Source organism: Delphinus delphis, chromosome 18, assembly GCF_949987515.2.
Source record: "Delphinus delphis chromosome 18, mDelDel1.2, whole genome shotgun sequence".
Lineage (NCBI taxonomy): Eukaryota > Metazoa > Chordata > Mammalia > Artiodactyla > Delphinidae > Delphinus > Delphinus delphis.
The window spans coordinates 6,715,542-6,740,745 of NC_082700.1; the positions used below are offsets into that span (position 1 = coordinate 6,715,542).

The 25,204-nt window shown below is 36.5% G+C and overlaps 1 protein-coding gene and 1 long non-coding RNA gene across 2 annotated transcripts in view; one reads left to right on the forward strand and one right to left on the reverse strand.

Moving 5' to 3' along the window:
* The window catches only part of LOC132413767 (uncharacterized), a 146,141-nt gene that overhangs the window by 79,049 nt on the left and 41,888 nt on the right, over positions 1-25,204 (forward strand). The gene's annotated exons all lie outside the window — the stretch shown is intronic.
* The window catches only part of UBL3 (ubiquitin like 3), a 70,365-nt gene that overhangs the window by 8,887 nt on the left and 36,274 nt on the right, over positions 1-25,204 (reverse strand). The window contains exon 2 of the mRNA XM_059995952.1: positions 4,376-4,484. Within this exon, the coding sequence (XP_059851935.1) occupies positions 4,376-4,484 (109 nt within the window). The remainder of the gene's footprint in view (positions 1-4,375; positions 4,485-25,204) is intronic.

Below are 25,204 nucleotides of genomic sequence, written 5' to 3' on the forward strand. Positions count from 1 at the left end.
GAAAATCAAAAGAGAAACTGGTAGGTAGAATGAATAACAGAATATTTCATTTTAGTGTATAACTTACATTATAGTAAAATATGGAATATGATTCTGTTAAAATAATGGTTTGAGAACAGTAGTATCATGACAAGGTATGGGGTTAGTAATTTTCACTAGCTTGTAGATACAGAATTTGGAGCTCTGATTTTGAAAGGTTTGAGAATTTCATCATCATCTTCCTCAAGAATTCTAGTATCATGTGTTTGTTTCCTATAGAAGCTCCTGTTTTCAGGAGATGATAACTGTCAACACACAAACTAGTTTAAAGTAGCCTGAAGAGCAAGGGACAGAAGAGAAAGGAGGTAGTAGAGCACTTTTCTTCTTGCCTTTTTTTGAGTGTTCAAAATGATGAATATGAATTTGATAAAACCAGTGCCTGTCAGTGACTCAGCACAACAGGAATGGGTAAGGAGAAGTGAAACTCATTCATTCTCCCCCAGGCCCCCGTCTCGTCCCTCCCCCTGGAGTGTCTCTATTGCCTTCTGACTCCAGGGCTCCCAGGTCCCTCTTCTCCAGAAGAAAGAATAAGTTGTCAGTTGTTAACACTTTCGTATGGATTACTTTGAATTCATCACACCCAAAATTATTGTTTAATAGAATATTTCTTTTTCCTTTCCTTTAGCATTGTTCATTTTATTCTGTCACGATAATTTCTACCTAATCTAATTTTACACGTGTCAAATTGTATTTTGTGTTAAATGTCCTCAATGTCAAAATGCCAGGGTTAAAATATTCTCCTATAATTTTTCTTTTTAAAATAATTTTCATTCAGTTTATTCAAACTAAAAAAAAACGTTTACCCATCTCTCCCCTCCCCACACCTTGTGCAACCACCAATCTGCTCTCTGTTATCTATGAGCTTGGCTTTTTTTGTTTGTTTTTTTTTAAGATTCTACATATAAGAGATATCATCCGGTATTCATCTTTCTCTCTCTGACTTATCTCACTTTGCATAATTGCCCTCCAGGTCCATCCATGTTGTTGCAAATGGCAAGATTTCACTCTTTTTCTAATGGCTGAGTAATATTCCATTGTATATGTGTGTGTCTCTCACAATCTCACTATGCATTCATCCACTGATGGAAACTCAGGTTGTTTCCATATCTTGGCTATTGTAAATAAAGCTGCAGTGGGCATAAGGATGCATATATCATTTCGAATTAAGTGTTTTCATTTTCTTCAGATAAATACCCAGACGCAGAATTGCTAGACCATATAGTAGTTCTATTTTTCATTTTTTGAGGAATCGCCATACTGTTTTCCAAAGTGGCCGCACCAATTTACATTCCCACCACTGTGGCTGGGAATGTAAATTGGCCTCCTTTTCTCCACATCGTCACCAACACTTGTTATTCCTTGTCTTTTTGATAACAGTCATTGTAACAGGCGTGAGGTAACATGTTGTTATGGTTTAGATTTGCATTTCCCGGATGATTAATGATGTTGAGCATCTCTTCTTGTGCCTGTTGCCCATCTGTGTGTCTTCTCTGGAAAAATGTCTGTTCAGCTCTCCTACCCATTTTAAAACTGGATTGTTTGTTTTTTTGCTGTTGAGTTGTATGCGTTCCTTGTATATTTTAGATATTAGACCCTTATCAGATATATGAATATTTCTGGTCAAGATATAAAGACAAATGACAGTAGTTGTCTAATTTACACGGAAAAAAAATTCTAAAAGTGTTTAAAGTATTTTTTTGAGATGCAGAAACTTGACGCCACATATTTCTTTGTCCTACACAGAGTGTCATGATTCTCATGTGCTTCTGTGGTTTAATATGCTATCTTCCTTTCCTTCTCAGAGGATCTGAAATTTAAAAAGACCTGTAGAAGAATAATGCTTACAGGAGGAATTTCAGCTACTAGCGACATATATCAGTGGGTTATTTTTTGGAACTCTGACCCAATAACACTATGTGCCTGACTATTCCATCTATTAACAATATTCCACTAAGCTGCACAAGAATATACCAAAGGAAACCAACTCCTTCCAAAAATATATTGCACAAAGTATTTCCTCCTACTGATTTAATATTCACTACACTTTTATTATTAGCACCAATAAATATTTACATCTGCTGACCTTTAGTGCATTATGTGATACAAAGCAGACCTAGATTTTTTAATGTTTTATATAAAATAAAAATTATTTATTTTTATTCCCTGCAGTGTCTAAAACTGCTGAGTAGAACTGGCAAACTGAGGAAAAGATTGGGTTCAAAAACCTTTTCTATGAAAATAAGTAACGTAGAATTGATACAATTTCCAACACTGGTAGATGGTTTGGGAAACTATGTTACAGACCTGCACGTGAATCTCACCTTTGTTTACCATTAATCAGGATACTTTAAGGAATTGAAACTACTTTTAATGTCTAAGTCAAACAATCACGAAGGTGAAACTATTTCCTTTACCTCAAGTTATGGCGTAAGCCTTGCAGCCAGGGTTGTAGTGCCCTTTTCTACAACACGCCCACAGATGTCAAAAGCCTATCTTCACCCTCCACCCCACAAAAGTCACAAAAGGCATCTTTACACTTAGTACAACATCACCACCACACAGGTATTTAAAAACGCTTTCCATACTCTTACTTATCTACCCTGTCCGGCTATGAAGAAAATCCAGTATTCTAAGAACGCAAGTTTAGTTTACTTCAGCTCTTCTGAAATTCCTTCTTATCTATGACCTCTAGCTTCAGTCTCTTCCTGATTTAGGAGCTAGTGTTGACGTGTTCCTTGGTTATCAGTGAGAAGAAAGATCCAGTCATTTGAAAGTGTTTGTCTAAAGCAGAGTATTTCTTAAACTCAGGTCTATGAATCCACAAAGACAGGTTCTTAGGGTCTCAAAGTCCTCTTCAATAAGTTCTAGATTCTGTTTTCATTTTAATGATAATCTGCAGGAGATTATCTAGATAATTCAAATAATTACCTTACAACCAAGTACAGCCTTGGGATTTTAGTGCCCATGTATGCATTTAAGTTTATGATTGTACTGGTGCCAAGCAGTACTTCTTTGTCAAGAGGTTAACAAGAAAAGAACAGAGGTTGACTTAATACATAAACGATGCATTCTTGTTAAGTGAAGGCTGAATGACAATTTGGTACACTGTGTGAATGAAGGTTTTGTGGTGAATCTGCAGATAACTGGGTTCTCATACAGCAAGTAGTAGCAGAGGCATGCCACACTCAACAGTACCATATTCATGGTGCAAGCAGTGAGTTAGTTTTAGCAAAATATATCATGTGGCACACTGAAGTTGTTAATTTGAACATTACCGGTTTTAGAGTTATATTTGCATTTTCTTTGTAGATCTGTTTTAGTTTTATGGTTGTATACAAGTTAATAAGGATAAAGAGTTAATTGAGTTATATGTCTCTATCCTTAAAAATAAACATTATAACAAAAATAAGTCAGCACTAGGCAATCTACAAGAATTTTCTTCCTGTAAGGAGTTCCATATATATTTTTTAGGTTGAGAAACACTGACCTAATTGATTCATTTTGTATACACTGTGTTCTTTGTTAAAACAAGTCTTGTGATTTAAAAGTCCAAGCTGCTTTGGTAGTAAAATTAAGTGAAATCAGCTGAAACAGTCATATCACTATGGTACATGCCATTAAAAGGGTCAAGATGACTTGGGTTAAGTTTAAAGGAAGAACATAAGCTAAAGACTCACTTGAGGATGGCAAGCCAGTCTTATTACATAGAAAAGAACCAGAGGAAGGAATAAGACATACACACACCCCACCCCCGCACCCAAATTCTGTTTGTCATGGATACTGGCTTGAAAATGCAACGTATAAATGGATTTTATACCTCCTTGACCTTGTAGTAGTTCAGAGAACACAGGAAGTGACATGAATTAGAAATTAACTTTGTGTCAAGCTCAATTTTAAATAGGCTATGTATAGAATAGACCAAAGAGAAGGTATTATAATTTGTTAAAGACAGTTTTTCTTTCCTTTTATGTGTGTTTTGTTATTAATAGGGTTACTGATATGAAAGTGTGTGTGTGTGTGTGTGTGTGTGTGTGTGTGTGTGTGTGTTAGCTACCTTCTGTATTCTTTAAAAAAAATAATTTTCTTTTATCAATACATTAAAACAGCTCTAAAGCCAACCAGGGACTTGATGCACTGGCTCCGTTATCATTCTGCAGTGAGGGAGCTGAAAAGCAAAACCCAGGAAGGATGCAGCAACCCCCTTAACTTTAAGCCTTACCCTCAATCATTTGTTTGTTCTCTTTTATTTACTTACAACTTTTTCAAAATGTTTGTGAAACAAGGTAGGGCATGAAGAATTAACATTATTCATTCCCAAGAGAAAAATACCACTCACCCATTGGCCAATTGTCATACACATGCTTTGCAATGTCAGAAGCAGAATCATTAGGAGAAAACAGGAACTCTTTTGTTTTCCCGCTTACCAAGATGAGGCGCAAGTTTATCTGAAAGAAGACAATGATTCTTTTAATATAAATCTTGCAATTTTTAAAATAAAATAATCTTTTCATTTCAATAACATTCTCAGTTATTACTAATGCCATTTTCTGGTTTTTATTAAATTATAAAAAGATTCTTTTTAAAGAATGGGAATTTGAGACATGATTTTATTTCCATTATTTAATATATATATATGGGGGGGGTAATTTACCATAATAAACGAACAAAGGAAAACCAAAATTCATTATACTTAACTACTCCAGCAATGCTCAGAATTGGACTTTTACAGGTTATCACTATAACTATAAAATACACATTTTCCATTGAAAAGCTAATAGAAGTGGTTACCCTGCAGATCACATCACTAAACAGGAAAAATAGTTACTTGCTAATCTGCTTCTTAGGAAAAAGAAAGAGACAAGAATTATATACAACTGTTTATCCTATAAAAAATTTTCAAACCTAAACAAATGAACCAGCAACTATAATTTTAAAGAACTTTATTAGAGTTAATAGAGGAGTCAATAATTGTAATTACTTTAATCCCAATTACATGATTGCTCATTTCTGTGGGAAGGGGAGGAGGCGCCATGTGTGACAAAGAACACAGATTCACCCTCACCGGAAAACCTAATCTGGACGAGAGAGCTACAAATTTTGAGATCCACTGGACTTACAATTCCAAGTCAATGTATTTTGCAAAAAGTTCACTTTTTCACTTTTGTCTTTATCCATAATTAATGATATTATTTAAAACCACGATATTCATTAATTTCCCCTATAAGTTCCAGGAATACAAGTGCGGTTTTCTATACCTCCAGGCGTCTGTTAAGAGACCAAATAACACCTTCCTAAAACTTCCAGTCCTGAGCTCAGCGCTGGGACTAGCCTAGCTTCTTTATATAGAGAGAACAGAGAATGTCATTGTACCAGTTTGAATTGCGCCAGGTCCTAGGTTACCCAAGCTCTCCTCCTCAGTTACTAACATTTTTTTTTCTTAGAAAAAAAAAACCCAGAAAATCTTTAAGATGACAAAGCCTACAGTGAAAACACTGGTGCCTACTGCAGCAACACCAGGATACCAGGTCACTGATTTACTATCTGCCACAACAGTGGCCATTGCCACTCCCAGTGCCTCACCACTTTGAAAATGTACTGAAAGTTATAAAATATCTCCTCTAGAAAAATGCTATACATGGGCTTCCCTGGTGGCGCGGTGGTTGAGAGTCCGCCTGCTGATGCAGAGGACACGGGTTCGTGCCCCAGTCTGGGAAGATCCCACATGCCGCAGAGCGGCTAGGCCCATGAGCCATGGCCGCTGAGCCTGCGCATCCGGATCCTGTGCTCCGCAACGGGAGAGGCCACAACGGTGAGAGGCCCGCGTACAGCAAAAAAAAAAAAAAAAAAAAAAGCTATACACAAACAATTCTGCATTCAATGGAATGCAACTGAATTCCACAGTAGATGGAATAGAACTGGGTTCTATATTAGAAACTGTATTCTAACTGTATGTACACTATATCTCAATTTTTAAAGTATTTTAAAAGATAAAAAGAAATCTACATTTCAGGTGAAAAGCCCTTTCGATATGTCCAATATGAATTTTTGCTGCCTTTTCTAATTAAAATGAACTTAGACCAAAGAACTTAATACAGGAAGAGATCTGATGAAATCACACTGCTATAAAGAAGTAATTTGATTCAGAAACTCTAAGTTCCATTAGAAAAAAATTCAAGTAATAGTTTGCAAACATGATTTTATTGTAAGAAAGCACCACCTTATTCATCTCCTATAACAAGTAATGAGTGATTCCCAAAGCAAGAAACCTAACATCTACACAATACAATGTGAATTTTAGTTCTCACACATATATCACTATTCAAGGCTGTCTCTTTACGTGTGAATATTGGTAAATATATATTTGCTCTGAACTTATATGGAATCTTTTAATAGCTTCAAACTACTATGTAACATCCCTTCAGTTATTAATGCCCAAGAAATTATGCCCTTCATAATGGTTCAGCCACATGTGTCTGCTTAACCAGAAAGAAATATAATTAAATTCAGGCTTCCTAAGAGTTATGTAAGTGATATGAACCTACTATTTCCTGGAATCAGCTTTTAAGTTTAACGTTCATTTCTATTGAGCTTTTCTTCAAATTATATTTAAAAATAGCAAAGAAAAGAGGGAAGGAGGACCTAATCCTTATCTTCTGTAAAGGTTACACGAATGCATACTTTAGATTTTCCCTAATATCCATCAATATGGAAACGGAAAAGTAAATGATAGCACATCCTTCCTATGGAAATTTCCCACAGTCATTAAACGACATAAGAGATCTGTATGATTTGACATGGCAAGACATCCACAATATATTAAACAAAAACAAAATAATCCACATACCTCCACCCCATAAATACATAACACTAAGTGCATTCATGCTGCAAAGTTCTTGGCATTTCCTATTTTAAAACTGATATAATCACTGTCACTAATAAACTGATATTTCACTTTCATATTTAAAAGTCAACGGTCTAACAAATTTATGTTTATCTAGATGTTCAGAATGTTGAAAACTTTTGGCCTGTAGATGTGTTTGACACAGGTTAAAAAATATTTTTTAAAATGTTTACAGGTGGGCATGAACTTTTCAGTTTGACACATACCCTACTAATCTCAATATACGCACACTGGTCTGCTTCATACACTTATACCTGGCTGGCCCCAGAAAACATTTAAGTTTATAATTCGTGGTAAAGTTTGAAAGTGGCTTTGGGCTACAAAATGAGAACAGAAAGCAGAGTAAGACTTTAAAACCTACTTAGAGGGAAACTAATCACCCCTTTGGGTGGGGAAAGGGGAGAACATGACAACTGCAAGAATAAGTCTAAAAGTACATCAACCTAAGAATTTATCAAATCTTACCGTTAAACTATCTATAACTGACAGTAGCAGTTAAAGACTGCATTTGGAAAGAAGCTTAAGTCCAAAATTAAAACTAACAGCAATAAACCCACAAAATTAAGTGGCTGAGTAAAGTTAACACATTGCCTGAAACACTTCCGCTGCCTGGAACAGTGCCTGGCACATAGTAGGTGTTCAACCAGTATTTGTTGACTCACTAGTGTTTCAGTTTCTTCAGTTTGAAGACTCAAGTAGAGATGTAGACTAGATAGGTCAGCACCAAGATCAAAATCCAGGCTTCCACATTCTGGGCATTTTATTAAATGACAAGTGTAGTAAGTAGAATGAGAATGGATAGTAATTTTGTGGTAGTGACAGGGACGTGTGGGTATTTCACTGTGTAGAAACCTCAGTGTTTAATTTGTCAGGGTCTGGATCTTAGTGTCAGCAATATGCCACAATTTATATAAATGCTATTATTTAGTAAGGCGCTCTGAAAAGTGAAGTTAATCTTGAGCTACCATATTAACATGTATATTGTGCCTAGTTTTCAAATGAAGATAAAGACTGGGTTTATTGATACGTTAGATTAACAGATGAGTCTGGACTTGTTCCTATGCTTACATCTATGTGACAGCCTTGTCCCTAGACTAGAAGCATGAATCCATCTGCCTCAGTATGCAGTCAAGTGTATCTTAGGACTGTAACACCAAGGGAGGAAAACACTGAATTCCCATCATTTCCTTTAGAAGAAATCCTGAAAGCAATCACCCAGACAAACATCTAGCTACACAGGCTGGTCAGCAGTTAATTGTTCTTATATTATAGTTAGAATCTCTCAGGCTTATTCAGATAAGTGATGTCAATTATAGCTCCCCTCAGTAAATGTATAGCAATTCCTACAAATTTCTTTGTAGGAATTTTCTTTTAGAAGATTATGTATTAATTATTTAAATACTCATTCATGAAAGACCTTTTTACTTCTTTGAAGCCAAATCAATCTATAAAATACCTTAAAAGAACCTCTGCTCATGAGGTAGTGGGATTCTCAACACATCGACGGATTACAACACTCTTATTTACAGCGTAAAATGTGATATACTGATATACATACTTATCTAAAAACAAAACTTAATTAGGACTCAATGACTTGGTATGAGACGGAGCTCCTATTATGTAATGAAATCCCCAAGGGATGGCAACTGGGTCATCCAAATGAATTATATATTTTATAATTACTTTTGAGGCAAAACAAATCAAAACAAGACTATTAGTGTGGCAGAACTACCATGATAATTTCCCGTAAGGCCAATGGAAACAACAGAAGCTCTTCCATGCATGTAATTTCAAGTTAAAAAAAAAGTTTTCGGTCAAATTGATTGCCATTCCTATTTGTTACATTATATCAATTTGGAGAAATCTCATCTAGAGCTTAATTCACTCAACAATTTGTTTTCAACTGGTCAGGATGGAAAAATTTAGAGGAAGGAAAGAGGGGGCATGGAAGATGGGACTAACTGGAATATAAACGGGCAATAGGAGATGGACCATGCCCTGTAAAAGAAATATGAAAATATGACTGTTTTCTACAAAAAGATCAACATGTTGATCAAAAAAGGAACTCCTGACTTCCCTGAGAGTCTCTGAGGAGTAAACCGAGTCCTGGGGCACGCTACTCCACTTCCTAGGGAAGCACCTTTGCCTCTGCAGTGCTCATTCCTGCCTTTTTTGCTAAAGGATGAATAAGTGGCCAGTGGGAAAGATGTTAGACTTTCTTTGAAAATCACTTTTTAAAAGCTCTCAATTTATCTCAAGGGGATTATACCCAGTTGAAAAAAAAAAAAAAGTCAATCCAAAAGGCTACATACCGTATGATTCCACTGATATAATGTTCTTGAAATGACTACGGTAGAGATGGAGAAGAGACGAGTGGTGGCCAGGTTTTAGGAAGAAGGGAAGGCAGTGGCTGTGTTTGTAAAGGAAGCACAGGGATCCCGGGCGTGGAACTGCAATGTGTGCTGCTGTGTAAGTGGCACATGAATCTGCACGTGTGACACAACTGTACAGAACTAAGACACAGACATGAATGAGTGCATGCAAAACTGGAGAAATCCCAATAAAGTCTGTGGATTTTATTAGCGTCAATTTCCTGTTGAGCTACTGTACTAGTTATAAGATACTACCATTAGGGAAAAGTAGGTGAAGGGTGTATGGGATTTTTCTGTACTATTTCTTACAGTTGCATGTGAATCCATAATTACCTTGAAATAAAAAGATGTAAAAACAAGCGCTCACCTTGCTAAAAACTGATATGGTATTATGTTTGTCTCTACTTATTTTTCTTATTTTCATTTGAAGATGAAAAGCGCTTTTTAAAACATAATCTTGTATTAAAATAGCTACTTGATCTAGAGGAAAAAATATAAACCGACCATTGACTTAAGACAAGGTATGAAGTTGAAAACAGATAAGCATTTCTTTTCTAGAGTTACGGATTTTTATAAATGGCATATTTTGAATTTTTGTTAACTGTATGTTAAAGAAAAATGGAATGAAGGAGGAATGTGTTCATGTTTCTACACAGGACTGATTTAAAACAAATTATTCAAGTAACTGCAGTGCTTAAATATGATAATTATATATTTCACAAACTTTCTTTTAGTTGTTTTATTCAAACGTTTTCTGAAACAGACACTGTGTTTGGTGCCTGGATTACAAAACATTTAATATGAAATCCCTGGAGGATTTCATACCCTTGAAGCTATGAGACATACAAACATAATTATGGAGGACAGGCGTGGCTACAAAATGCTCAACAAATATTTGCTGAATGAACATAAAAGAGAACAGAAAGGAGAACCTGTGAGCTGGAGATTCCAGGGTAGGGTAAAGAAGTAAAAATGCTACCAGCTTGCCATCTTTTGTGTGGCTTACTACACAGGCACCTAGTCAGCACTAGTCTAGCCAGGCTCTGATGCAGGTGTTCCTACCCACATTTCAGAGCTGTGGGAAGCAGTGTAGAGACCTTAGTAAGTGGGAAGCTGAGAGCTGAACCCAGTGCACTAACAACCCAGAACCTGCTGTCTGCCATTCTGCTCAAGCAAACCAGGTGGTCCTGGCGAATTCCTCACCATGGTCTCCATGATTATTCTCTGTCATCTAGATCACACTTGCCCCCACTATGCCCCAATGACAGGTACCTTCTTTCAGTTCCTCAAAATCGCCAAGTTCTCCCCTGCCTCAAGGCCTTTACCCGGGTTGTTCCTTCTGGTCAGAGCGCTCGGTGCCCCATGCTCCCTACCCCAGTCCACACACACTCTGGGCTTATATGTTTGAGAGAGGATGGCATAAAAAATTCTCCCGAGCCTAACCATCCTGGATGAAACGATAAAACTAAATTTTTGAAAGAAGAGCAGGAGAAGAATTTCAAAATAGAACTGAAGAAGCCAAGACAGCATTCCTACTTTCTACTGGAATGAAGGAGCAGTCCTGTTTGTGAAGAAGTTAATATAAGGCATTCATGAAAACAGATTTTAACTTCTAAGAAAATACACCTGAATTCTTGTCTCGGAATTTACTTGTATTATGTAGTCATAAACTCAGGTACACTGAGACTTGCTAAATGGATTAAAACTATGGGATCTGTTTCTATCTTCCTTTTAACACTTAAAATGATGTAGAGTCTAATATACATGAAATATGAAATCTTTAGAGGTAAAAACTCAGTGGGATTCCTTATTTTTAATTGTAGAAACACTTACCTACCCTGAAAAATAGGTAAAGGGGAGGTCAGAGAGTTCTCTAGCTTAAGTCCCAAGTAAAACTTTTACAACATCTCATGTTACGTGGAATGTTAATTTCCAGAACATTTGACTCATTTAAAAACGTAGGAGAACTACATCCCAAAGCAACACTTAACGCTTTTTGAATTACATGAACCCATCAACTGTTTATATTCATTATTTTTTGACCACTGAACATGAATAAGAAGCTGCTGGACAATAAAAATGAATTGATAATAATAGTGAATTAGCCTACTTGCTTTCTATATAGATTGACTTTTTTTTTCATCAGTGAAGAAACAAAGAAAATGTTGAGTCCTTATAAGTACAATTTAAAATCAAACAATGTAGCTTAAAATTTGTGCAGCATTTAGTGCCTGGCACATCTTATCACAAGTCACCTATTACCATCGTCATCACAACCATCATCAGTTTAGTAAGTCATGTAACACTAACCACATAGCGCTCTTTCTTTAGATACTTTATAATGTACATTTATTTACTTTAAAATAAGTTTGGGAAACTTGGATAAAATTAAAATTCCATGAGAAAACTGGATAACATATTTTCTTGAGAATCCTTGAAAATTATTCTTAATATTATAATTTTTCCTTCAAGTTCTAAATCCTATAAACTTAGAAAACATGTTAGTAATGGAATTAAATTATGATTTTGCATCACTTTAAAACCTGACTATAGGATATCCCTTTAAAACTTGCCCCTAAATAGGATACAAACTAGCTGCTTTAACAAGATTTCAATATGAAATAGTAGCAGTCTGATTTCCTATACATACTATCAACTAAACAGCAACTCTGAATGAAAGTAAAGCACTCTCTTTGGGACACTGGGTTTGTATACAGGGAAACCCTTGTTTTGAGGATTTTTAGGTCTTATAACTCACTTTAATAAGAACAACAGTTCAGTACAATTGTTTCTGTCAACCAAGCACTTAATATATTAAATTACAGACAGGAGAAAGGGAAATGGCAAAAGCAAAGCAATAAAGGACACTGGGGAAGGGAGAGAACTTTTTCTATATTCATAATATATATTTTCATGTATTTCAGGAAGGTGACAGTTTTTTTCTCTGCCCATCTCTCCTTAGTGGAAATACAATGGTGTTAAGTTTTTTGGCTAACAGCCTAAAATCATGAGAGAAGAAACTCATTTATTGAATACCAACTAAGTACTAGAACTTTTCCTTACATACATTGTATTTTGGCACCTACTATATAGCACTGTCTCTTCTCTCTAATCACCTAGCTACTCCGATAAATCCAGGTATGACACAGCATGAATCTTTCAGACCTCTATACTTCTTACACTTGTCTTGGCTTTGCCATTATTTGAGGTGTGTGCCAGGTTACATTTGAGGTTCCTGTGGGTGTCAATTCCCAGATGCTCTTCCTCCTACTTCTTCTAAGCTATTATCAAATCCTCGGTACTATAAATCCCATGCCTTTTACAGTATTCCTCAATCATTCAACTTTTAAGATTGCAGGGAGTCTCAGGATTCATCCAGCTCTTAGACAGGAAACAGACAAGGCAAAAGGCCCTGGAAGACTAGCTAGTTAGTGGCAAAGCAGAACAGGAACACAAGCCTCTCCCCTAGGTCAGGGTCTGCTCCAGCATAACTTCAATGCCTCCCTAAACCACCCTCCCAGTCTCCTCTAGAGCTTTCAAAATATTGGACTTATGTCTTACTCAGATAGGCACTCCAGAAGGGCTTGCTTTTCTCTTCGGAGTCAGGCAACTTTTGAGGCAAAAATACTCCTTATCTGCTACATACTAGCTGAAAACTAATCCTGCATTTCTCTGAATGATGGAACTTCTAGAGAATATAAGTAAATATCAAGAGGAAAAGAGTTTTCATTTACCGTAAAATAAGTCTGGAAGTGCCAGGTTAAAAAATTCAAACAAGGTATCTGCCAGGAGCTTGGGGAAGGAGGAATGTGGAGTTACTGTTTAATGAGTAAAGAGTTTCAGTTTTTCAAGACGAAAAGAGTTCTGGAGGTGGATGGTGGTGATGGTTGCAGAACACTAGGAATGCCTTTAATACCACTGAACTGCACATTTAAAAATGGTTAAGATGGTAAATATTATATGTATTTTACTACAATCTAAACACACACACAAAATTTATAAAACAAAATTCAAAGTTTCCTCACTGCAAAACTTCTCAGAATCTTTCATGTGCCAAAATGAATTTGTGAATTTCCAAGGGCAACAGGGGTCTATATCAGAGTATTCAAGACTTCTACTTTCAGCTGATATTCCCAGAGACTGAACACACAAATGTCTGTTAAACAAGCAACTAGGCTAGATGCTGTAGAAGATACAAAGATGACCAGTAGCTCTCCAGTACTCTGAGTTTGCTCTCAAGCATTCACCCACCTCCACAGACAGTGAGGCTAAGGCAGGAAGGTCACTGAAATTCAAGTTTGTTTCCTTGAATGGCACACAGGAGTAGTTTGTGTGACCACTCCAGCCTACCTCGCTCAGTACGGATTTTCAAATTTGTCGGGCGTGCTGTGTTGATGCAGAGCCTGATTTGCATGGAACAGAAAATCAGACATCAGTTCTATGGCATATTTTATCACAAAAAAATGCTGAAACAGTTTTAATTAAAATTATCTACACCTGCTGTTAGAGGATGTAAAAATGACTTTCCTCTTTACAGCGTAACTGTGAATTAAATATTTGCATCACTGTCAAATGAAAGGACAGTACATATCCAAAATGGTCTTTAATATTAGAGTAAAATTCACATAAGATGGACCCATTAAAAACACACAATTGATAAGTCTTATCTTTCCCATATACTTTTTTAAAAAATTAATTAATTAATTTTTGGCTGTATTGGGTCTTCGTTGCTGCATGTGGACTTTCTCTAGTTGCAGCGAGCAGGGGCTACTCTTCGTTGTGGTGCGTGGGCTTCTCACTGCGGTGGCTTCTCTTGTCGCAGAGCATGGGCTCTAGGTGCACGGGGTTCAGTAATTGTGGCTCGTGGGCTCAACAGTTGTGGCTCGCGGGCTCTAGAGCGCAGGCTCAGCAGTTGTGGCGCACAGGCTTAGTTGCTCCATGGTATGTGGGATCTTCCCGGACCAGGGCTCGAACCCGTGTCCCCTGCATCGGCAGGCAGATTCTTAACCACTGTGCCACGAGGGAAGTCCCTCCCACTTTTTAAAAAACATGAGGAAAATGGTTTAGACTTGATGGTCTGGCTGTGGCTAGAAAAGAAAATAATTTTAATGGGTGCCTTTGCCCTAAGAAAGAAAAACTTAATAGTTCTCTGAGGGATTGTCCCAGATGACTGTTAAAGTCCCTTCCAGCTCTAATATATGATTAACATTAAACAAAAAGGGCATGTTATTTAGAAATATAACCATTTTATTATGCATAATAAAAATGCATAGGATATATAAACATTCACTAATGACCAAGTTATTCCTATCCGTCACACTTCATATTTGAATTAAACAGAGATGTAATGATGTAAACCCACTGCCTTGATTTCCTCGTCACATCACTAACTCTTATCTTTAATTCCCTATAAACCAGTGCCTATTGAAGTCACACTAGTGAACTGTACTCGTGAAGGTCACCGAGGGCCATCTAATAAAAAACATCAAGTATAGATAGCTTCCTCTCATTTCTCATGTTCCTTAGTCTTTCTGCAACATTTGGCACAGTTTAACTCCTTCCTTCTTGAAAATCTTTCCTTGTTAGGCTTCTATAATTCCCAGAATGTGTTTTCTGGAACACTAGCATCCATTAAGTATTCTGGGGGAGAAAAGGGTTCAAGTGATCGGATAAATCTGTAAAACGTTACTTCATATATTCCCCTCTTGGAGATTTGCCAGGTATGCTAACATATTAAAAACCCAGAGAATTCGCGCAATGAACAAATTCATTTAACTTTCACACAGTTGTAGTTTTTAACCACAGAACCAATTTTCTTTCCCATATTACCTGTTACCATCCCACAGATCTAGTGTTCAGTAAAACATACTTTGGAGAATACTTTTCCTGTTCCTTTGAACCTCTTTTTAGTTGTTGTCTTTCCTCTTGCACTTACTCCAAATACGGGCTTTCCAATGTTCCCTCATCAATCTTTTCTTTCCAACACCCTATCCAGGAGACATCCTCATCCACACCCAAGGCCTCAGCTGCCCCTGCTTGGGACACCCCCATTCTCCATGGAGGACCACTTTCACTTCTCCAACTGTCGGCCACCATTTCTAATTAGAGAGCCTGCTGTCCCCTCAAAATCATATGTTTAAATTTGAACTTATCCCTTCCTAAACAACAGGTTTCCCTCCCAACTTATTTATTTCTGCTCAGCTCTCCCGGTCTCCCAGTCACTCAGGCTTGAAAGCTCAGAGTCATCATTTACTCTGCCCTGTTTTCTCCTCTCCCCTCTCTGTTACTAAATCCTTTCAGGTTCTCTCTGCTGCCTCTCTCACCCCCAATCCACCCTGCACATTCCCAAACATTTTTGACAATTAAAATTGTCAGTGTGCTACAGGTAGCTAACATTTACTTATCACTGGAACGTGCTACACAGTACTTTGCATGAAAGTATGCAGCTCGTGGACGTACAACCCTGTGAGACAGGTACTACTGTCTCCATCTTATAGATGGTAAATGGGGACACGGAGGTGAAGTAACTTCTCAAGATCACATAGTCACGGTCGAAACTTCTCAGTCCAATCCAACCACAGCTGTCCCTCGGTATCCACCGGATTGGGGTTCCAGGGCCGTGGCGGATACCCATATCCCTTACACAAAATGGCATAGTACAGTAAGTAGGCTTAGGGTCTCTGTACCCACGGATGCGGAACCCACAGATATGGAGGGCTGACTGTAATACTATTTCCCTCGGCAAATTTCTACTCCAGCCAAATTGATATATTCATTATGAATCCTATCCTGGCGAGAATCACAAGAATGACTTCCTGATTCCTCTCTTTCAGTTCTAATGTCTCCTTTGAAGCATATGCGACAACTTCAGCCTACACTGCTCATTCCTACCTCAGAGTTTCTACCCAATCATGGGTGTGTACTGGGGTGGCCCTATGTGTCCACGTTTGCCTGGAAGAATTGTGATCGTTGTTGTATAATTGTTGTCTCGCTATTATGATGCACAGTGCCCCCTTTTACTCGCAGAAATATCTCAATCTAGACAATAAATAATAAGGTCATCCTACATATATCATATCATTTATTGTAGGAAGATACAGTTTATGTCATGTGTCTTAACTCTCCAATTAAATCATGGTCCTTGAGGGTGGCAAAATCAATCTTAAAACTTCATAGTTCTCTTCTTTCGTAAGTTGCTAACTTAACATACACAAGCACAGTTGCTTATGTGTGTGCGACAAAACAATTTTGGAGATGAGCCTTTGGCTGGGTTTTGTTTCCCAATTAAATCCTACTTTTAGCTCTAAAGACGAAAATTGCATTTTAAATTAATTCATAAAGTTAACCTCAGTCACCGTGCCTGAAAAATACTACGTATTTAATATACTGGAAGATGAATGAATAATGTACCAGAATATGCCAGACTACAGCCAACATTCCTAAAATATTTCAATAATGTAATGTAACAGGATACTTCAAGTATAACCAGGAAGTGGATCTACCAACAACTACCAAGAAAAATATGTATTCTAATGTTTTTACTATTATACACAGTTAGGTGATGATAGACTCACTGTTTTCCACACACAACTATCATGGACTACGTGCCCTGAAACAGCCCATAGTGATAATAAAAAACAGTTACCCTGAAGAGGGAAAAAAGAAAAAGACATTTTAAAAAATCATCCTATTCTTTACAGTATGTTTGTAGTCAACTCATTATTCAAAAGTGATAGCAAACTCTCCTGTTTAAGAAGAATACATTCTGTCTGGCTATGAAGACGACGATTGTTCCAGGCTGCCTGTGCTTCACAGGCCTATTCAGCTCACACAGACAATTTGCATCAACCTGTGCCTAGTGATACTGTCACTCAGTGGTGCCCCAGATAGCCACAACCTCATGTGCTCTTAACATTGAGGTTCTCATTTATAAATTAATGTCTCTGGAATACTCATGAATTCTTCCTTGAATATAACTGTTTTATTCATTATTATTTATTAAATTTTAAAACCATAATAAATGATTTTACGTAGGTTTAGTGTGACAAAATTATTTAGCAGCAGAACTCTACAAAACAAGCAGGAAATGAAAAAGGCAGACATGTAAATGCATCAACATCAGCATATAATATTAAGTACAATTATGAGGAAAATATAGCACAAAATTCTGCATCTATGCAGGGTGTACCATCTACGCTAAGAACGTTATTAATTAACGCAATCACTAAGTGTTCATCATTGGGGGTGAAGGCATCGTGCTAGTCATTTAAAAAAACACAAGAACTGTATGTTCATAAAAGTTGTTACTGAATATAAATATAAATCCAGCAGCATCAAAACATTTAGCATTACAATACAGAGAGCAAATGCAGTGGCAGCAGATGGTTTCAAAGAGGGGAAATAAAGAAGAAAACTACACAGTAGTAAAGTACAAATTAAAACTAAAAGGAAAAATTTTACAAAGAAATAGTTAAGGAAAAGGGCAGATGAACTCCTGGGAAAAAGTAAATGACTAACAGAGAGCAAAAGAAGGAATATTTATAAAGAGGAAAGACTGTTATGAGCAGATTAGACAATTGTCTAGAAACATGGACATGAAAAGAGTAGAATGCATCTTTGCCAGAGAAACAATTCAAGAACTAAAGAACTCCTGGCACTGAGCTAGAAAATATCACTTATGCTTTCTGCAAATTTAGAAACTTAGGTTCAGAGTTAAAGAAAAATTGTCTAAGGTATAAAAAAACAGAAGATAGTTAGAAATCCAAATAAATTGGCGCAGGTCAGTTAAGTATGACTATCTTCTGACTTGGACTATATGCTATACGCTGAGCAATGCTCTATTTTTTAAATCAATAAAATAGCCTACGCTCATGTCTATTAAACAAAATCCACAAGAATAAGTGAGGAATTTCAGAAGTTTCTAACATATATCAACAATAGCTCAGAGTAACGAACACCATAAAATAGATACAAAAGTCTGGGAAAGATATTTAATGAGTCTCTCGATCTCTCATTGTAAGAACTTAATAACAGTGTTCCTATCACTTTGATTTCTTATATTAGAGCTTATTTTCAGAAGATTCATGACGTTAATGTTTGAACAATTACCAATCCCTAACATACTGTCCTTACTCTATCTTCCGTTTTAGAAAGTACTAATAGGGCATAAAAATTGCTTTCTTAGGGAATATAAAAAAATTATTTTTTCCATTTTCTTCAAAAGTAATTCCACAATGCTATGCATTTGATTATGCTTTCTTGCAGCAGTTGTGGGGAAGAACTAAATGCATCAGGACTACAACTAACAAAGGCAGAATTCTACCCAAAGGTAGTGTTATGATTATTACCTCCTGGAGCCCAAACAGTCTTTCTTGGCACTCCTAAATGATAAGACTGCAAACACTCATTTCACATTCAAGTATTCAGGCTACTCACTCATGAATGGAATTAGTGGTTTTGATCACATATACATAAATTTTTATGTGCACAGGACCTCATGCCTTCGAGGAACAACTCTCCTGGTAGTGACTTTAATCTAGCAAATACTAAGTCATCTGGATCCTAACCACCTCTCATTTATAAGCTTTGATGTCCCAAGGCTTCACATGTAAATCCACTGTTTGAAACCTGGATTACATTTCTATAGAAAAAAGGCTATTTACGGCAGTTAGTTTCCCAGCGAATTCCTAAGTCTATTTAATCTATTGTAATAATATGACTAAAATACACCTAATATGCAGTGAAAAGCAGTAACATTATTAGTAATCGCAAACACCCATAACTCTTACTGTGTGCCAGGTCATCTTTTAGGTGTTTTTCCTATGTTGACTCATTTGATCCTCACACCAACCCTATGGGAAACTTACTATTACTACGCCCGTGTCTACAGAGGAGGAAACTAAGCAGAGACTAAATAACCTACCCAAACCTGGTTAAGAAGTACCAGAGCTGGGTTTCAATCCAACCCTGGTTCCAGGGCCTGCACTTTCAGCCACTAGGCTAAATTTCCTATAATTATTGACAAGTTTTAGTTAGTTCAGCCTGCAGAGCATCCAAAGTTTTAAAAGTACATCATGGTTTTTTACTTCAAATGACTCATCTGACACTTTAAAAGATTCTTCTGAGGCTGGTTTCATTACTTCAGTCACTATTATTTAATGAATTATTCACATATGTGCACGTAGAATTTACTTCAGGATAAGTGTTCGTGGTCAGAGCCCCTGGTCCCTGGCTGAAGCCCCTGGACTACTCCATTTGTCTCCAAAATGTATGCTTCCTAAATAAACAAATCTGAGTTGTCCTGCTTTTTAAAAATAAAAGTAAAAACAAATCAATAAATAATCTCTATCAGGAAGTTAAACGGAGGAACAATTACGATGACTTCTACTAACCACTCCAGAAATACACTAAATTGAATAACTTTGATTGCTGTTCTTAATGTTGTCTTCTATGTTGTATTTACTGGGGGCTTGATAGCATCATCTGTTCATTTTCTGTCAATTTCCCCCTCCACTGCTCTTGGCAACACCAATCTTGGAGCACCATCTCCTCACCCCAGGAAACAAAGATTCAAAGGAACTACTAACAGAGGTTCAAATCCAAAAGATTCACTGGTGCGCATACAGGACTAGTTCTGGACTAGCTGTTCTGTGAAGACAAGAAGGCAGGGGCAGGGGCGAAGGGCTGGAGGATGGAGAGACAGCTCAGCGATGACTCAAACTAGAGAGAAAGAAATGAAGAGACAGGGTCTCCAAGTTCTAGCTTCTAAAATTACCTTTAATTTTTATTCAATTTACAAATCTGTCAAAATGTATCACTTGACTTTTGATTAACTTCTTAAATTTTAAACTGCAATTATAAATTCAATAGATTTTTTTCCTTTTTACATATTTCAACTACCTGATAGCAAATCTTCCCAATTACTTAATAATTTCTATAAAACTAATAAACTAAACTTATAAAAACATGAACCTTAAATTCCTGTCAATGTCACAGTAATGTAAATACTTATAAGTGTTTATCTTAGAAATCACAAGCAAAAAAACATCATATCAATTACATCTTTTACATTGTAAGTACATTGACTTCAGCATCATTTAGTCAGCCATCAGAGAAATCAAAATCAAAACCACAATAAGATATCATTTCAAACCCACTAGGATGGTTATAACCAAAACAATAGACAATGAGTGTTAGCAAAGGTGTGGTGAAACTGGAATCCTCAAATATTGCTGAGGGGAATGTAAAATGGTACAGCCGCTCTGGAAAACAGTTTGGCAGGTCCTCAAAACGTTAAACACAGAGCTGTCCTATGATCCAGCAATTCCAGTCCTAGGTATGGTTGATTCTCATTATACATAGTAGTTCTGTTCTACACAGTTTCATGAACACTGAGGAAGAGGATACTGAGCCACTACTATTAGGGTTAGGTTGTGAGCCTCTGGTAACAATTTCATCAACCAATGAATACATAACCTGATTTTATATGTGTTTCTGTTTAAAGATACCTTAAAAAGATGTTTACACAACTCTGTGAACATTCCAAAAAATCCACTGAACTGTACACTTTTTAAAAGGGTGAATATTATGGTATGTGAATTATTTCTCAATTTTTAAGAATTGGAATTACATTGAACCTGAATCTAATTGAGTCTCTAGACTTCAATACCAGTTTACAGGAAAACTGAGGAATAGAGGAAGAAATAAAATAACACTATGAAAAAGCAAAACTTAAACCAAACCCAAAATGCAGTACATTGTACAAGACATATGTCCAGCTCTTCCAACAAGTCAATGGCATAGGAAGAGAGAGAGAAAGGGTGTTAAAGAGGGAGGGAACTAAGAGAATAAAAGATACTCAAATGACATAATCATATGCAACGTGCAAACCCTTTTAGATCTTAATTTGAACAAACCAACTCTTAAGTAAAATAAGGGAGATCTCAATATGGACTGCAGAGTAAATGTTATTAAGGAATTACTGTGCTAATGAAGTCATGATTATATAGATTCTTATCTGTTAGAGATTCATACTTAAGAATTTAAGGAAGAATGACCAAAAGCCTGGGATTTGTTTTAAAATACTCTATTAAAAACAACTTGTTGGGGGAGGATGGTGGTGAATAGGTATAATAAGAATGGTGTACATGTTTTTAATTGTTGAAGCATGGTAATAGGTACATAGGAGTCCTTTAGACTATATTTTCCACTTCTATGAATGTTTGAAACTTTCTATGATGAAAAGGTTTTAAAATTATAATTATAAGGCAGTCTTATTATTCAAAGACGTCTAATTCTCTTAACTATGAAAACTACACAAACTGCCAAATATGGAGAGATTGCTTATTTGTGTATTCTTTTTAAACTTAATTCAAAATCTTCCAGAAAGTAAAAGACATTTGTCTAATAAAAAAATTATACCGTCACAAACAATTTTGGGATAACTTTCCCATGAAACTTTTAGGGCTACCATCTCAGCTGTTAAGATTTCTTCAAGATCAGAGAGGCCCAGGGACAGACCCTTGCCTGCAACCACAACTGCCCGCTGAACCTGCAGGATAGCTGCTGCATCAGTGACACCAGAACTTAAAGAAGGAGACAGGTCCCTCAGCAGCCTGCCTCCAACCTAAAGGATGTCTTCCTGACCTCCAAACGAGACACTGACCGTTACCTGCCAGAAAGTTGTCAAACATATACATACAAATCATCTGCCTCTGCAGTCAACAATTATAATAAAAAATGAAAAAAACTCAAAATAATCAACGATCCGTTCAATATGAATGGTGCCGCTACCTTGGGTGGGACGACTCTGACCCTTAGATTCAGGTTTACTATTAATGTATATATGCTTAATTTTTCTGTTTACTCAAAGAAATCTATAACTCTACTCGGGTGGCTACAATACTGATTAGATGTGGCATTTATCTGAATTTTAAGATATGTGAATGTCTTCCCATGTAAATATATAAGAACCCTGAACTTGGTTTGTATGTATTCCATATATTTTCTACCTTTTGGAGCCACAGTTCTTTTAGGTGATAAACTAACAAGGATATAATCTTGGCTCTTTTTCATGACTTGGTCTGAATTCTGATCACAACTGGTAAGGCCATTCTACTAAAAGGTATTATTTGCAGATTCCTTCAGCTTTTTAATTAGGTACTGTTCTAAATTCAGCTGCTGTTCCCCAAGGGTTTCCCATTCTAGATTTAAGGAAATGACAGGAAAATTTTAGGAAAAAACTTGAGGGCAGGAAGTCCCTGCCACGTAAAGAGAACATGTAAGTGTCTCTTTTCCTTAACAACTGACATTTCAATTACAGTGCCATGGAAAAAGCAGTTCATGTACTTACACATTAATCATTTACATATTTATTAGTAGAAATACCTTACGAAAACACCACCTAATCAAATAGGCTCTAAAGAAAAAAAAAATCTTAATGTATTTTTCTTATTCCCCATATTCTGTGTTCTGTGCACCTGTGTGTTCTGTGCACCCGTGTTCTGTTGGTTTGTCTTTGTTTTTGTCTCCCCAACAAAACTGTACATTTCTTCAGGTCACAAAAAAGGAAAGGAAAGAGGAAAAGTATATGCTAGATGCTTTGTTATTTTGTGAATGAGATGTAATACAGTCAACACAAGCTTAGTTGGTGAGTAAAATATGTTTGAGGAGTACAGACAGAATCTTAGAATTAAAGGAGGGTAATGTCTCCACAGGATGTTTTCATCAACATATGGTTCTCTGGTGAATACCCCTCATCTTCTTTAAGGTCTGCTAACACATTTACGTTAGGCCAGGATAGTGCTGGAGACTACTACTCTCCTAATTCCCTCCTGACATTCCCCAATATGTTTTCAAATCTGTTATTTAATTCACATTACATACATTACCTACATGCATCTGGGAGGCACTTTAATGACTGTTACTTTACCTGTAATGGCTACTGCAAAGATCAGATAAAATAAGTATGAACATTTACTCTAAATTCTAAGACCTTAAAGTGCTGTTAGTCTCATATTTATATATAAGGAATAATTCGCTTCAATCGAATAAAATGACCATCCTTAATTTGTCCTTTTCCTAACCTTGCTCAATTATTTCCTGCCTTGTATATGAGGTTTGCCATACATTTAGGCCTATTAATCCTTTGAGCATCAATTAAACATGTAACTCCTATTTAGACTATAAACTCCTTAAGGACAGGAAACACAAGAACTTCAATTCCTTCTGTGTCTGTACTTCCTTCTACTTCCTCTCACCATTGGCCAGTTTTTTACAGAGTGGGTATTTGTGGCAGCATTATTAAATATCCTTAATGAAGGCATGGTACAAGTACGGAACCAGCTAATCATTCTCCCTAAAGTGCGTCAATAAAATCATTAGGGGGCCATTAGAGAGGAAGAGGAAAATACCATGATTACCAGGATCACGATGCTGTCTCTAACAAGCCATAGCAACCACTGAAGAGGTAACCCTAAAAAGCAGCAGCTGCATTCCACATGCTTGCTAACAATCCTTATTCCAAAGACTCAAGGTCCTCTGAATGTCTGCAATCACTCTACAAATGTTTCAGTCTTTAAACCATTATTATTTTCATAATTTAAATCTGAATAAGGTAGCCTGAAGCATGTACAATTAGAAAATAACGTGGAAAACAAACCACTTCTAAGTGGTCTTACTATGCTGCAGCACAGCTATTATACAACATATATGTGAATTACTTCTCAAATGAGGGAATTCAGCAAAGAATTAGAAAACCTGTAAGACTTATCAAACTACCATTCTAGTAATTTTTGACATGCTTGATATTATTGTTGGTGGTGATAACAATAGGATTTACTACTTACCATGTGTCAGAAAGTGTGCTAACTATAATTATATAAAGCAGATATTATCTTTATTTTCCAGATGAGCAGACTGAGGCTTAACTGAGGTTAAATATCTTGCCAAAGTTAAGCGGAAGGTTTTTCCAGTTCACTGTACAGCCTGGGTTTGGTTATCAGACCTAGCACTTAATAGCTGTGACATCCCAGACATATTACTTGACTGTTCTGGGAGCTAAGTTTCTTAGTTGTAACATCACTACTATCAACAACTGTTTCATACTGCAGAGTCTGAAAAATGTTTTGATATATATTAAGTTACTGGATATTCACACCACCCTCATTTTCTCGTTCTGCAGATGACTTACCCAAGGTCACATGCCTGGTGGCTAGATCAGGGCTTACATACAGAGAATACCCTAACTACTCACAACCTATTCTGAAGCTCAAATGAGACAGTATGTGAATGTATTTTGTAAACTCTACATCTGTTTGTAAAAATGTAAACTAGCATATTATTGTCCATGTTCTCTGATTAGGGAGGTACTGATTGTATTCAATGATCTCTAAAGTTATATCTAGATGTAAAACTGCAAGTTAGAAGAGTTTTTTTCTTTTGCTATTAAAAAAAAAACAGATTCCCACCATCTAAAGACTATTAACATTTTTTTTACACAGTATGATCACGCTCAATAGAATATAAATTTTTTCTTTTCCTCAAGATAATGTTAAGAATCTCTCCATGGTATTAATCATGCATTCAGCCAAAAAAAAAAAAAAAATAGCACCTACTGTGGACACACTGGGTATGTAAACAAGCAAACAAACAAAAGATAACCTGTAAGAAAGTGCTATAAAGGAAACAAGGCTCTAGAACAGGGAGCTTTAGGAAGGTTTCATTGAAGGGCTCTCTGAGGAGATGATACTTACACTGAGACCTAAACTAGCAGCCAGAAACACAAAGAATAGGCAGTAGGACACTCCAGGCAGTGGGAACAGCGTTTATGAAGACTTCAAGGAAGAAAAGGAAAAACCTGTGCATTTCAGGAAAGAGAACACGAACGCTAAGG